Source organism: Callithrix jacchus, chromosome 19, assembly GCF_049354715.1.
Source record: "Callithrix jacchus isolate 240 chromosome 19, calJac240_pri, whole genome shotgun sequence".
Classification (NCBI taxonomy): domain Eukaryota; kingdom Metazoa; phylum Chordata; class Mammalia; order Primates; family Cebidae; genus Callithrix; species Callithrix jacchus.
In genome coordinates, this window is record NC_133520.1 from 41,503,349 (window position 1) to 41,519,721 (window position 16,373).

The 16,373-nt window shown below is 40.5% G+C and overlaps 1 protein-coding gene across 2 annotated transcripts in view; it reads right to left on the bottom strand.

The window, feature by feature from the left end:
* Positions 1-16,199, bottom strand: part of DESI2 (desumoylating isopeptidase 2) — a 54,638-nt gene extending 38,439 nt beyond the window's left edge. For both annotated transcript variants that reach the window (XM_002760855.6, XM_035281356.3), the window contains exon 1: positions 15,913-16,199. In XM_002760855.6, coding sequence (XP_002760901.1) covers positions 15,913-15,954 — 42 coding nt within the window. In that variant the 5' untranslated portion in view covers positions 15,955-16,199. The remainder of the gene's footprint in view (positions 1-15,912) is intronic.
* Positions 16,200-16,373: the final 174 nt, after the last annotated feature.

A 16,373-nucleotide genomic window follows, 5' to 3' on the forward strand; every position in this document is an offset into this window, starting at 1 on the left:
AATTCAGAATCCACTATTTGCTAGTTGTATGGCTTTGGGAAAGATAGTTACCTCTCTGTCCCTTGATGTACTTACTTACAAAATGGGGATAACAAATACAATCTACCTCAGAGGACTGTTATGAGGATAAATAAATTAGTATGTCTAAAGTACTTAGAAGAGTGCTTGTCCCACAGCAAAGATTATGTAAGTGTAGTTGTAGCCACAACATGTATTTATCGGCAATATAATCCTTCTCTCAAATTTTGTTCTACATATTGGGGAAGGTTGTATGCATGTGTAAATAGGCAGATCAGTTCTGGTTATCTAAAAATTTTCAAGAATTTTTGGGAGTTGCTGTCAAATTACCAAGAGGAGTGACTCACCAAAATGAATAGCAAACAATGGTAGAGTTAATTTGCTTCTACTGTAAGACTCCTACAAGAATGATTTATATCCTTACGGAGTATAGATTTCAGTAAAAGGCCTCTTTAAGCAAGGCAGTGGTTTTAAAAGGATGCTTACATATTCATGAGGGACAGGAGCAGAGGGCTGGAGAACCACATCTCACTTTGGTACTAGGACCTTACAGCCCTGTACTTCCTTAAGCCCATGAAGATGGTAATACACACTTACCTCTTTTGATATCAACCAGTGTCACTAACGTCTAGTATTTTTTTTTAAAGCAACAATATAAACTTTTTATTATTAAGATTCTGAAAAGAAGAAAGTAAAATGTACAAGTTCAATAAATATGGGTTTTCTGGCCAGGCACGGTGGCTCATGCCTGTAATCCCAGCACTTTGGGAGGCCAAGGTGGAAGAATTGCTTAAGCCCAGGAGTTCAAGACCAGCCTGGGCAACATAGTGAGACTCCATCTCTACAAAAAAATTAAACAATTAGCCGGGTGTGGTGGTGCATAGTCCCAGCTACTTGGGAGGTTAGTTCGAGCCTGGGAGGTGAAGTCTGCATGCAGTGAGCCGTGACTATGCCACTGCACTCTAGACGGGCCTTACTGTCAAAGTAAGAATCTGACTCAAAAAAAAGCCCTTTCCTTTTAAAATAATTTTAAAAAGCATTCTAAAGTATTAATATAACAAAAGGGAAGAGAAAAAACTGTAGAAAAATTATCCTCTTAAAATATGTGGAAGGCAATAAATACACAGATAAGTACAATTACTGTTGGGCTCAATCTTGCCTCAATGCTAAACATTTTTTTGCATTGAGCCCAAAAGTAATTGTACTTACTTGTGTGTTTCCTAAATATTTCCATTCATTATTTTAAAGTATTGTTTACATAAATGAATTGATTGTGCTATATTACTGTCACGTTATTCTTCAGATAGAGAATGTTCATTAAACTTCATTTTTGTCAATGATTTGCCTCATCAGTTTAATAAAATTTTATGCTTCCTGCTTGAAAGCAACATTGACAAATGCCATCTCTTTTGTCTGTAACTTAAAACACTTAATATAACCACTTAGGGCCTGGGCCTGACTTCCATGAAAGACAGTATTAAATAATCTGGATAAGTACAAAGTATGACCATTTCTCCTCAAAAACTAAAATCAGTGTTCATGTTAGAGGCTGAGTGAATTAAAGCAAGTGTTTGACTTACTTCTCAAAAAAGGGTGCTCAGCGAAAAGAAGACATTTCAATTACTGAGTTAAAAAGTCCCCAATCAATTGTGACTAGTGGAGCCCATGGGCTAATTGCTACAAAGCCATCTCATATGAAACTGTCTTTGATGTAAGTTTACACTGTTAAACTACCTTATGAGGTCTTCTTGGTACAATGCATTGAATCCAAGATAAAAACTGAGGACACTATTTGAGAAAGACTCCCCTAAATTGTACATCAGTTTAAATTTCATTTAAAAAAGAAAGCATACCAACAAATCTATAAACAAAGCAACTTTTTTCTTTTGAGACGGAGTCTCGCTCTGTCACCAGGCGCCAGGCTGGAGTGTAGTGGCGTGATCTCGGCTCACTACAACCTCCACCTCCTGGGTTCAAGTAATTCTCCTACCTCAGCCTCCAAGTAGCTGGGACTACAGGTGCATGCCACCACACCCAGCTAATTTTTTATTTCTTAGTAGAGATAGGGTTTCACCATATTGGCCAGGATGGTCTCGATCTCTTGACCTCATGATCTACCCGCCTTGATCTCCCAAAGTGCTGAGATTACAAGCGTGAGACACCGCGTCTGGCCACAAAGCAACTTTGATTGAACAAAATACAGGCATATCTCCTGTGGTGTGTCCAGAACTTTGCTAGACAGTGGGGATACAAGGATGATTAATTCACAGTCCTTGTCCATAAGGAACTCATTAAGTACGTAAACAATCACAATTTGATAAGTGTTAAAACAACAAATGTATACATAATCAATAACTCATTTTGTGGATGTCACTCTAAAATGTACTTTCAGCTTTTTCTTTCATAATAGTTCATGTAAAACATGTAAATTATATCAGGGATATTCAGGCAGGTAATTTACCCAAGATCACATAATGAGAGACTACGCTTTGGCACCAGCCATGGCTTGTGTCTTCCAGCCCTCTAACTAGCTGCTCACCTCTGGAGGCCTGCTTCTCTCTGCTATCCTAACAGATCTCCCTAGCCTGATAGGTGACAGGTGAGAGCCCTAAACCATTGCACTAGTTCAGAGTAAGAGTCAGGACTAGCTGGGCGCGGTGGCTCATGCCTGTAATCCCAGCACTTTGGGAGGCTGAGGCGGGTGGATCACCTGAGGTCAGGAGTTCGAGACCAGCCTGACCAATATGGTGAAACCCCATCTTAAAAAAAAAAAAAAAAAAAAATCAGGACTGAAGAAGAGTTAGAACTGAGGAGGAGGCAGCAAGAGGCTGTACTTGACCTTCTCCTTGGTCAAGCCTGCTTCTAATAAGAGGCAGTGTAATGCAGTTTGTGGTATGACCTGGAATCAGGATGCTTGGATTTGTATCCCAGCCTCCTTTTTAGCTGTGTGACCTTGGCAAAGTTAGTTAAATTTTCTGTGCTACTCTAAAATGGGAATCATAATAACACCTAGCACATAAGTATTAAGGATCATGTGACGCATTTTAACCCACCTCTTTCATCAGCGTGACCTGGATGTGAGACCTCGAGTCAAAGGAGATCATTTTCCAGCTTTAAGGTTTGACTGCTCCCCTGGATTTTGGACTTGCATGGACCCTGTAACCTCTTTGTTTTGGCCAATTTCTCCCATTGGGAATAACTATATTTATCCAATGCCTGTACCCACATTGTATCTAGGAAGTCACTAGCTTACTTTCAATTTTACAGGCTCATAGGCAGAAGGGACTTGCCTTGTCTCAGATGAGACTCTGGACTGTGGACTTTTGGGTTAATGCCGAAATGAGTTCAGACTTTGGGGGACTGTTGGGAAGGGATAATTGGTTTTGAAATGTGAGGACATGAGATTTGGAGGGACCAGGTGTAGAACGATATGGTTTGGCTGTGTCCCCAACCAAATCTCACCTTGAATTGTATCTCCCAGAATTCCCATGTGTTGTGGGAGGGACCTGGGCGAGGTAATTAAATCATGGGGCCGGTCTTTCCTGTGCTATTCTCATGGGAGTGAGTAAGTCTCATGAGATCTGATAGATTTATCAGGCATTTCCACTTTTGCTTCTTCCTCATTTTTCTCTTGCTGCCACCATGTAAGAAGTGCCTGTTGCCTCCCGCCATGATTGAGGCACCTCCCCAGCCATGTGGAACCATAAGTCCAATTAAACCTCTTTTTGTTCCCAGTTTCAGTTATGTTTTTATCAGCACCATGAAAAGGAACTAATATAAAAATCTTTATTGCTATATTATTGTTTGATACCTACAGATGAAAAAGCAACAGGTCAGAATGAATGAGATTAAAATAAAACAGTTCTTGTTCACTTATTTGTTAGACTTAAAAGTAATGCATTTCTAAAGAAGTTCATTTAAAAGACAAACCTTCAGCTTGAGAGCATGATACAACATGGTTGACGGTAAATAGAGATAAATACTAAAGTAGATCACTAATTCTCAGTTTGAATGAACGAGGACTATAAAATATCATAGCATATTCATTCACTGATTGGAGTGATAGAGTAGAAAGTAAAAAACCTGATGAGGCAGAAGACAGTGGTGATAATTCTGAAAGAGAAGTCCTCGTATAGATAGGAGAGAGGATGGGGTCTAGTATATCGTGGAAGGTTTCATTTCAGATAGGGACATGGACAATTCATTCCACATGATCAGAGAGAAGGCAGACTACATACAGTAACAATTCATTCCACATGATCAGAGAGAAGGCAGACTACATACAGTAAAACAGTGGTGGTGGAAGGATGAGAAAATTGCCTTTTTTTTTTCCTTCAGTGAAATAAGCTGTGAGGTAATCTCTGAAAATAAGCTGCGAGTAGGGAATGGGGAGAAAGTATGACATACTCTAGTTGTCTAGGAGAGTGGGAATGTCAATTGACCAGAGAAATGACGAGGCACTGCTAGACAGTGTTTAGGGCCCTCTTGGGGTTTGTGGTCACCATTTTAAAGTGAGATCTGTCAGTATGGTTGTTTTCTCCAGCCCTATTCAGCTGCTGAGGTATAGATGGTCAGCCTATTTTAACCAGGGAGACAGGTATGAGAGAGGGAGTGATTCTAACAGCAGAATGTAGAATAAGCTAGATGAAGAGGGGAGCAAAGAAGTGATTATTTTAAGGAACTGGCTCACACAACTGTGGGAGCTTGGTAGATCTGAAACCTCCAGAGCAGGTCTGCAGGATGCAGACCCAGGGAAGAGCTGATGTTGCAGCTTTGCCTGGAGCCAAAATTTGTTCTTCTTTGGGGAACTCAGTTTTTCTCTTAAGGCTTTCAACTGACTGGATGAAGCCCATTCATCTTTTGGGGGGTAACTTCTTTACTCAAAATCTATAAAATTGTTACCTACATCTAAAAATCACCTTTGCAACAACATCTAGACTGGTGTCTGACCAAAACTGGTACCATGACCTACTCAAACTGACACATAACATTAACTATCACAGAAATATTCACAGAAAAGATTCAGGATGCAGGGCAGCTTTTAGATCACTGTACATCCATGAATGCCATAGAGTACAGAAGTGAGTTCACGGAGAGGTGTAATATAAGGACAAACAAAAAGAGAATCAGCACATTTCTGGGATATGGAGGAGATGAGATGAAGAAAAAGAAATACAGCATGATGGATAGGAGCACAAATTTTAGTGTTAAGAGCTCTTGTTCAAGACTGTGCTGTACTAACCACTATGGCATGACTGAGCATGTTTTTCAACTAGGCCTCAATTTTATCAACTTAAAAAGGTACAATAATATAAGGAAATGGCTTAGTACAGTGGTATACCAAGCACACTAAAAAAAATAAGATATTATTATGGGAAGATTCAATATTGTAAGGGTATCAATTCTTCCCCCCATATTGTTCATAAATGTAATGTCATTACACTTAAAACTGCACTGAAGTTTTTGTTTTTGACAAATTGCTTTTAAGTTTTACTTGAAAAAAGAATAAGCAAAATAAATTCTGAAAGAGAATAAGAGAAACTTACATCTCCAATATCAACACTTGCTGGAAGATTAGTACAATTAACATCTAACAATGGTGTAGGAAGAGGCAACTAAAGAAATCAAGACTGAAGGTCTTCGAACAGACCTAGATAACCATGATAATTTAGTACAGCATAAACATAGTATGTGCCACAAATCAACAAGGGAAAGCATGGATTATTCAGTAAACAGCATTGGGATAACTGGCATTCCACTTAAGAACAAACATGTAGAATATTTCTATCATTTTTTGGCAAGGGAAAATCTTTCTAGGGAATGACTGAAAGATGAAAGGTTATAAAAGACGAAACAGTTTTGACCACATATAACAAAATTTCTGTAAGGCAAAGGACACTTACAAATACACTTACTAAGCTTAATACGGGATTTTAATTTATTTACTGTCATTTCATAACTTATATGCTTTGTCCTACTTTATTTATTTTTGAGACAGGGTCTGGCTCTGTCACCTAGACTGGAGTGCAGTGGTACATCACATCTTACTGCAGCCTCGACCTTCTGGGCTGAAGCAGTCCTTCCACCTCAGTCTCTTGAGTAGCTGGAATCACAGGTGTGGGCGTGGTTAATTAACTAATTTATTTTTTGTAGAAATATGGTCTCACTACCACCTGCCTCAGCCTCCCAAAGTGCTGGGATTGCAGGCCTGAGCCACAGTGCCTGGCCTTGTCTTCATTTCATATTTAACTTTTTGTTTTCTCTCTTATACCATATGGTTTATGTCTTCTTTGCTCTTTTCCCTCTAAGTCTGATTTTCTCCCAATAATACATCTTAATGAGAAAAATTTACCCATACACGCAAATGTAATTTTCCAAAACGAATTATATTTACAACACACGTCCTCCTATATAGAACTGCTACAAGCTTTTACCTCTTCTCTCTCACCCAAGGTTTGTTCAATATAATATGAAAACTTAATTTTTAAAAAGCATCATGCTTGTTCTCTTCAAAAAGTAATTCTGGATATTGGCCCTGTTTTTAAGCACATGCATAAGGTTTAGCTATGTTAAATGAGTATTTACACTGTAACCACCCCATTAAGTTCTTGAGTAATGCTTTAACCCCCGGAGTTATCTAGATATTGCCTATGTCCTTTTGTACATGAATGACAGCTGGAGAAGCTATAGTATTCAGACATAAATCTTTTCCTTTTTAATACTCTAAATAATGCTCCACTTTATTTATTATTTAGCCTTTGGTGTAACGAAAGAGAAGTCTGAACTTAGCTTGATTTTTGTCCCCTTGTAACTTTTTTGCCTTTGTGTATCTGTAGGAGTTTTTATTCTTAAAATTTGCAAGTTAAACCAGGTTTTGGTTGAATGGTCCTAACTTTTAAAAAGTGTTGCCTATCACTTGATCCTTTCACCCTTCTATTTGGAGTTCTGACTTTCTAAATCTTGTTGTTTTCTCTTTAGTTCCCAATCTAACTCCCTTTCTAGTTACAAATTAGGAAATGGTGCTTTTGATTTTTGTGGAATCTATCTGAATCCCAAGTTTTCCCCTTTCCGGCACTGCTTGTTCTATTTTCAATGATCCTCCTGAATCTACTTGATAACTTTAATCAGAAATTCCTTAACAACTTCTCTTGTTTCATTTACTTAACAGGTGGCATGTGGCCTGACTTTCAGCCTTTGTGTTTGCTTACCCTCTGTCTGGAACCCTTTCTCCTCTCTACATGATATACTTCACCTTTCAGGAATGCCTTCTCGGTAGGCCTTTCTTAATCACTCTATTTGAAACTGCAGTAACCGGCAGCTATACGGTCCTGACTTACACTGTCCCTCCCTTTCTTTGCTTTACTTTCCTCTTAGCACTTATCACCACTTACTATCTCATGTATTTTACCTATTTATTAGCTTTATTCTGTTAATAGACAATTTAGATAGATCAGTTTAGCATCAACTTATTTAACTATTTTCTGAATAAAAATTTCAAAAAACAAAAAATCCTGTTTTCATCAATGGGGATGGGGGGGAGAGTATGAGAGAAAAGATACCAGTTCTTCGCAAGTTAATGTATAAGTTTAGGGCATGCCCAGTTAAAAATATCTATAGACTTCTGGGTATATAGTCAAAAAAACTGAAAGCAGGTCTTGAACAGACATTTTTATTTTTATAAACCCATGTTCACACAGAATTATTCATAACAGCCAAAAGGTGGAAGTAATAAAATAAAAATCAAGCTCATTTCAGTATCAGTGGACCTGAAATGAGCTTGATTTTTATGGTCTATACATATACAGTAGAATATTAGCCTTAAAAAGGAAGGAAATTCTGATACATGCTGCAACACAGATAAACCTTGAGGACATTATGCTAAGTGAAATAAGCCAGTCACAAAACAACACTGTATTTCACTTAAATGAGATATCTAGTCAAATGCATACAGACAGAAAGCAGAATGATGACTACCAGGGACTCAGGGGAGAGAGAAATGGAGAGTTGTTGTTTAATGGGTACAGAGTCTCAGTTTTGCAAGATGAAAAAGGTCTGAAGATTGGTTGCACAACAATGTGACTATACCTAACACAGTAGATTGTATAGTTAAAAATGGTTAAAATGGTAAATTTTATATGTATTTTAATACAATTAAAACAACAACAAAAAAAACCTATAGAATTTTTTCAGAGAGCCTTACAAAGTACTCCTAGAAGAGGAAATGAAGGCCAAGAAAACTTCGGAATAATAATAAAGAGAAACTGGCCTAATCAGATTCCAAATATAATGTGAAAGTATAATAATTAAAAGAGTGTGGCAATAAGGCTAGAATCAACAACTCTGTATGGATAAGAATTTAGTATTAGGATTAAGGATGATATCACAATTTAGAGGACAAAGACTTTTATTTCAAATAATGTGGGGCCAATTAGTTGATTTTTAATTTATTGTTTTTAAGTTACTGTCACATCTATACCAAAATACATTCCAGATAAACTAAAACACAATTATTTTCATGCATTCCATTGCCTCTTTATTATTTTTGCCTTTCTTATAGTTTAAGATTATTTGGGCAGTTTTCACTTTACATTTTATTAACCAACTGGCTGATATTTGCACAATAATGTTGCTTTGGAATTCAAATAATCTTGTAGAGAATTTGGCAGTCAACAAATGGAATGTGCAAGCACATCCCATCTTAAGAAAAATCTGGCCGGGTGTGGTGGCTCACACCTGCCCTTGCAGCACTTTGGGAGGCCGCGGTGGGCAGATCACAAGGTCAGGGTATTGAGACCAGCATGGCCTAAGTGCCGAAATCCTGTCTTTACAAAAAAATTAGCTGGGTGTGGCAGCATGAAAAAGAAAAGAAAAGAAGGAATCATCCATAAAACAATTCATCTAAATAGTAGGCTCTCTGGTATTTTTAAAGTATTTGATCAAGTTTCAAACGTTCTGTTAACTTTATCCATTATTATGAATGTGGCCATGGAACTGAGGTACACTACAGTATGTCACTGCAAGTCTGAAGGGGTTTTAGTCACATACTTGGAACTTACTGACATCTGATTTTTATTTTTTGAATACTTCAAATTTTCCATTTTAAGTTAGGAGGTTAATATTTATTCTATGCCAAGTCAAGGAATTGCTATGAGGAAACAATTTTTAACTGAACATTTTTGGGTTTATATAACACTTTCATAGATGGCATTGTAGCAGAATGACTCCCCAAAATACTCCCAGAACCTTGTGAACATGTTACATAGCAAAGGGACTTTGCAGATGTCATTGAAATTATGGACCTCAATATCAAGAAATCATCCTGGAATATCTGGGTGGGTCTCAATTACATGGGCTCTTAAAAACAAAACTTTCTGTGGCTGGAGTAGAATAGATGTGGAGGAAGGTAAAGTCAGAGATACCTGAAGCATAAGGATTCCACACACCACTGCCGGTTTGAAGACGGAGGACTGCAAGACACTCGAAGCAACTGAGAGAGGGTCCCAGCTGACAGCAGCAAAGAATGGGACCTCAGACCTACAACTACACGTAACTCAATTCTGTTAACAATCTGAGCCTGGAAGCAGATTTGCCCCCAGAGCCTAACACCTTGATTGTGGGCTTGTGAAGACCACAGCAGAGGAACTGAGCTAGCTTACCTGGTCTCTGATTTACAGAAGTGTGAGGTGATAAATCTGTGTTGTTTTAAACCACTAAGTTTTGAGCAACTTTTTATTGCAGCAATAGAAAACCAATGTACATAAGTATGGAGACTGAATTCATTTCTCACACATACTAGCCGCCCCCATCACCCTTAAAAAAAAAAAAAAGAAAAAAGAAGAGAAGACAATGCCATAAATCAGGTCGGAGGGCAGATATACAACTGTCCTTTGGCTTGGCTACACTCATGGGTCACTATTTCCCAAGAAGCATATTGATACAAGTAAATGAAGGTAAATTCCTTACCATTAAAAAAAAAAAAAAGATGACCAGCTCCTATTATTCCTGTTAACTAGTTAACTTATGTTAAAATTCAGGAACTGACAATGTTTTCGGAAAGATTATCTTTCAGAGTAATTAAGATCCAGCTTCAAGAAATAAACTTACTAAAAACATTTCCTCAGTCTAGTCCCATGGTGTGTTTTTTTAAGTTCTGTCTAAGAAAAATATTTGATGTTTTTTCTGTCCCATTTCTATTAATCCTCCCTTCCCTTTCATTTGGTCACCCTATTCCAACAATCAAAGCTAAAACCTAGAAATGCACTAAAGTAAAGGGACAAGAAAAAAAACCCCAGTAATAGGTATTTGGCACAAAGAGGAGGATCACATGATCTTTTCATGCCATTTAAGTACTGGCACCTCTCCTAATAAAAAACTGCCTAGGTAAAACGCCACTCATTCAACAGGCGTTTATGGAATACCCTCTAGAGACAGGCCTGTTCCAGACACTGGGAACAGCATGATGCCCTCAAAGAACTTACAGTCCAGTGGGATGCACAGGGTAATACACGCAGTAATGGAGACATGTGGAAAGTACAACTAGGGGCTGGGCACACTGGCTCACACCTGTAATCCCAGCACTCTGGGAGGCTGAGGTGGGGGATCACCTGAGGTCAGGAGTTGACACCAGCCTGGCCAACATAGTGAAACACCGTCTCTACTAAAAATACAAAAATTAGCCAGATGTGGTGGTGTGCACCTATAATCCTAGCTACTCGGGAGGCTGAGGCAGGAGAATTGCTTAAACCTGAGGCAGAGGTTGCAGTGAGCCAAGATTGCACCATTGTGCTCCCACCTGGGCAATAGAGCAAGACTCTGTCTCAAAAAAAAAAAAAAAGAAGTACAACTAAGGCAGAGTAGTTCACTCAAGTCTGATAAATCAGACTAAGCTACAGCCAGAAGGAGCAGGAGGTTGCAGGCGATCAATGCTGGGTAAGGACATTCTAGACAGAAGGACAAGCATGCATAAAATATGGGGTGTGGGATATAGCCTGTTTGGATAACTAAAACATTTCACGGTGTGAGAATAAAGCGTGTTATGTACAAGAGGGAAGTGGATCTTTAACTGTCAGGTAAGGGCCACATCATAAAGTGCATCACACTTTATCCTGGTATGTTTCAGAGAGGTTACTTTGCTAACAGAATGGAGGGAGGATGAAAATGAGTAATACTAGAGACTGAAACTAGTAAGGAGGCTATTATATGAATAGAGATGAGGGCCTGAACTTGAGAAGCATCAGTGGAAATGGGGATAAAGTAACCAATTTAAACAATATCCAGAAAATAAAATATGTGACAGGCATCGCAGGTTCCCAGCAAATTGCCATTTCCAACTTCTTGCCTTCCTTACCCACAACACACTGTAAAGGTTAGAGATGCCAGATATTCACTTACTCAGCTTCATCACAGTTGCACAAGAGCCAATTCTAGATAATCTCTTGGGGGAAGTAGCATGGCTCTGATAAGTTTTTCCTTTCTATTAAAAGAATAGAGGTGCATGTAGAAAATGGCCCCATCTTCATCTTCCTTCACATCCTGCTGACAGGATACCTCATTTGGTGCTATGGCAGTTACTTTACAACTATGAGAGGACAAACCAACGGCAAAAGCCAACGTGCTGAGGACGGTAGAGTAAAAGGATGGAAAGTCCTGGTTCTTGATGACACAGCTGAGCTGGGGAACTAATAATCCAGGGCCTGTTTATCTCTGGACTTGTCAAGTATCCTTCCAGCTTAAACCACGGACTGTCAAACTCCCTGTTGCTTTCAGACAGAATCAACCAAAATCAAACTCTGCAGGGCCTGCTGACTGACTGTGGAGAGTTTATAATAAAGAGAAATTTAAATTCACCCCCAGGTTTCTGGTTTGGGAAACTACAACAGAAGTGGTGGCTTTTGGGCAGTGGCATGGGGTGAGAAGGAAGAATTCGAGGCATGAAAAGGAGAAAAGGGAAGAACTGTGTTCCCGGACATGTTGATTCAGAGATATTAAGGAATCATTAGGTGAGGAGATGTGTGATTCTAGAACTTGTTCAAAAGTCTGAATTAAATCTGCAGATGTATGAGAAGTCTGATCTATTACACCGCATGACCTCACTCTGTTGGAGGAGTCTAATGGAGACAGGTGTCAAAAGAGCAGAGTTCAGACAAAAATGTCCTTATTTGAAGAGTCCTAGAAAGTGTTTCTCTTCTATTAAGACTCTGAAGATGTATAGTTACTAATTTATAATAAAATTGGTACAGGCCGGGCTCAGTGGCTTATGCCTATAATCCCAGAATTTTGGGAGGCTGAGGCCAGTGGATCACTTGAGGTCAGGAGTTCAAGAACAGCTACGATCAAGAGGCCAACATGGTGAAACCTCGTCTCTACTAAAAATACAAAAATTAGCCTGGTGTGGTGGTGTACACCTGTAATTCCAGCTACTTGGGAGGGTGAGGCATGAGAACTACTTGAACCCTGGAGATGGAGGTTGCAGTGAGCCGAGATCATGCCACTGCAATCCAGTCTGGGTGACAGAGTAAGAAAATAAATAATAAATAAAGTTGGTAGAAACTTGTTTACACAATGAATTTACACTATAAAACACCGGCATATTTTTATCTTATAAAAATTCATTAGCCAAGATAACCTGAAAAGCACAAAATCTGGATCCATGAAAAATGAAGACTGCTAAAGTGACTACACCAGGGATCTGTCTTGGCACTGGAAGCGAATCCGAATCACCCGCTTTGCTACGTGTGTCAGTAAATTAGGAATATGTGAACAAGCTCATTCCCGTGACTCAGAAAGCAACTCCAGGACATGTTTTATTGGTGGTAGATTACTCCAAAGTACAGAGGAACATAATCACTGAGAAGGCAGCAAGCAATAATTTAGGAGCACTATGCATAACTAAGTAACCTTTTGAGTTACTTACTCACTACTATTCCATGAGAAGAAAGTTAATACAGGTGACCCCGACAGAATTATTTTCATGCATATGACAAAGTTATGGAAGAAATGATCCATAGCAGCCTAATCTGGAGAACAGGAAAAATACAATCAGAGCTGGAAAAGGTGACAATCTAACAAAGAGGCACAAGGACACACGGCAAGAGGTCCCTATAACCATGAATATAAGGGCAACCTTAAGGTGAATTTTCAATTTTCATATTTACAGAGTTTGAACCAGATAGCTGATATACTAGGCCTTCACAGATAACAGCAATCCTCATCCAAGGCTTCTCTGATGAATAGGAAGAATTACCAAAGATGAAAGGAATTTACTCTCGGCATCAAGCAAAAATGTTTCAAAAACCAAAACTGATGAGAAAAATGAGTGTAACAGACCAAAATTGGTACCTCAATCTGTTAGTCTGCATTCTAAAACAACTGATCCCACTGTTCCCCTTCATGAACTTCAAATGGTTCTGCTGGCTCAAAGAGCCCCCTCAGCCCTTCAGCCAAGCCCACAACTCATCTGACTAAGGAAGTTCTAATCAAACTCTCAGTTTTGGCTCCTTTCATTTATGCTATACTCTAATTATAGTAGACCAGCTGATATTTCCCAAATCCAACCTGTGCTTTCCCTATTCCTGCCATGTTGTTCATGCCAACTGTTCTCTACTCTTGTGGTTGCTACCCATCCTTCAAGTTTCACACCTTTTATTTTTCAATATTTCCTGATCCGACAACTACATACAGTCTCCTCCTTTGCATCCTTGTCTGCTCTTATAAAAACCTTGCTATTTTGTCTTGAATTGTTACCACTGTTTTATATCTCCTTTACAATACTCTAAATTCCTTAAAGAAGAAAGGACAATTAACTCATCCTTGTGGTTTCTACCAGGTCAAAATTAATAAGTAATGGTAGATTGCTGAATAGTGACATAAAACACTCAAAGCCCTCAAAAGAACATAAAAGATCAAGTTTATTAAAAGTCTAATAATTCAACTATTTATCATTCTGATAAACATTCAGATGCTTCATCTCCTGTTCACAGGAAAAACAATATAAAGACATAAATATAGAAATTATTCCGTAGAGAAGATAGTGAATCAGATTTTGATCTACAAATTCTAGATATTTTTAGTTTTCTGGACAGGCCACTTATTCTTTTCCCTGTCTGCTTCTTCCGTAACTACCTATTTTACAAACTTGATGTGAAAAATAAGATCTTGTTAATTAGTTAATATTTTAACATCATTCAGAAGTCCACCCTTAGAAAATACTGAATACCATCTCTAGCTTTTCCCAATCAACCACAATTAGCAAAGATTTTCCTGATTCACAGAATGCCTAAAGTGTAAAGAAGACCACTATATGCCAAAAAAATGCATTTTCATTTTCATATAAAAGTTAAAACTCTCTTCCTCTATTCTCACGAATTCTTTTAGGCTCTGAAACCGTGGCTTCTGGCCATTGTATACTCCTAATTTATAAAGGGGCTTAATATTCTAGGATAAAAGGCACACTGATCTCAAGAGCAGAATATATTATAAAAGACAGTAAGAGCCTTCATGAATAAAAAACAAATCAAATTCAGATAGGGGAGAGTGCACAAAAAAGTAAAAGGGCTAGGAGAGTCTTGAAAAATAAAGGTGTTCAGTTGAACACGAAAAGTTTAAATCCAGAAAATTATTTACTTAAAAAGGGCCATGGTTTTCTAGGATCTTTTGTGGCTTAGTCTCCTCTATATCACGCTCCACTTTTCTCAGCATGTTAACCCACCTCCTTTCACCTCCAGGCTCACATGAGAAGTCAACAGAGGACTCAAGTGGTAGGCAGTTCCTATACCCTCTACACAATTCCCAGATATGGGATGAGGAATCTGTTCTACCCAAGATATAACACTGTAAATTTAGAAACTTATAAATAAGACAAGGAAAAAAGTTTACAACTGCCTAAGACTCCTGGCCTGCAGTATTTCTGCTCTCCTGCATCTTTTAAGCCAACAAAAATAACGACGGGGAATTTTTCATTTGCCAGTCAACTTACAAGGAATTTTAAGCATTGCAGTCAAGAGGCAATCCATTCTACAGAACAAAAACCGACCAACCAGCAAACACACCAAACATGCACCTCAATGCAAGGGCAATTCTCTACCGGGTGCTTTTTCTGGGGACATTTCAACTGCAAAAAACAGGCAAACCAGTTCTTGAACTCGATTCTGCGCGCTTGCAGTACTCCAAAGTTAGATGACACCATAAACAACTTCTTCCTCTCCCTCTCCTGCGGTCACGTCACCTGTTGCATCACCTGGAAAGTGGTCTTCAGGGTCTAGGAAAGGAGCACCACCAGGCTCTCTCAATAATTCAGTTGGGCTATTTTCCTGACAAATGTTGGCCTCATTCATATTTTAACGAGGTTGCCTTCGACACACAAGGCAAGGGTGTTCTGGCTCCTGTTCACCTTGGAAGCGATTCTAGCACAGGCACCCGAAAGCTGTGACTTTCTGCATCTGGAGGGGCTTGGGAGTGTTTGAAGATTTAAACCAAGCAAAGGCTTGTACAGGAGCTGGGAGCGCAGGCGGTCGGGACGGGGGTCCTGGGGCAGCCCCGGGGGCCGGCAAGTGGGGTCTGAGGCGCGACAGAAGCTCTGCAGAAAGGACACCGCTCGTCAGCCAAGGGGTCGGGCCCTGAGCCAGGGTCGGGGCCAAGCTGCGGGGATGGGAGAGGTTCTAGCCCACCCGCGCTTTGCCCCAAACCGTCAGGCTGACCGGGTTCACCCGAGCGTCGACGAGTGCGAGGATTAAAAAAATAATACTATTTCTCCCTCCTTCTCCCCGGCTTTCCCCGAGAACGAAAGCAGAAGGCGGAGACGCGAGGCAGGAAGCGCCTGGGGCCGGGGTCCGAGCCCGACCGGCGAGAGGAAGCCGGCCTGGGCCAGGGCTCGGGGCCGCCAGGGGCCGCACTCACCATGTCGTACACGTTGAGCACCACTAACTGGTTAGCCCCCATCCTCCTCCCCGCGGCCGCCGCCTCGTCCTCAAGCCGCTCCGTCTCCGCGGGGCCCGAGGCCGCTCTCACCCCCGCGGGCGCTCCTGGGGGCCTGAGCCGGGCACTAAGCGTACAGCCCGGCCCGCGGCAGCCGGGGCGGAAGCATCTGGCAGCCGAGCCGCTCCCGGGCGCCGCCGACAGGAGCCTCTGTGCGGACGGGGCCGGACCGTTGGCGGCCCGCTGTGGCTGAGGCACCTCCCCTAAGCGGCAGACACGTGGGGAAAGGCGGGGCTTGAGCAAGGGGCGGGCGCCAGGCGCCCCGGGGGCGGGGCCGGCCCGGCGCCCGGGCTCAGCCCGCCTGCGCCCTGGTTCTCGGCCGCCGCACCTCGGGACCTAAAATGGCGGCAGCTTCGGCGACTCAGCGTCCAGGAAGAACGGGG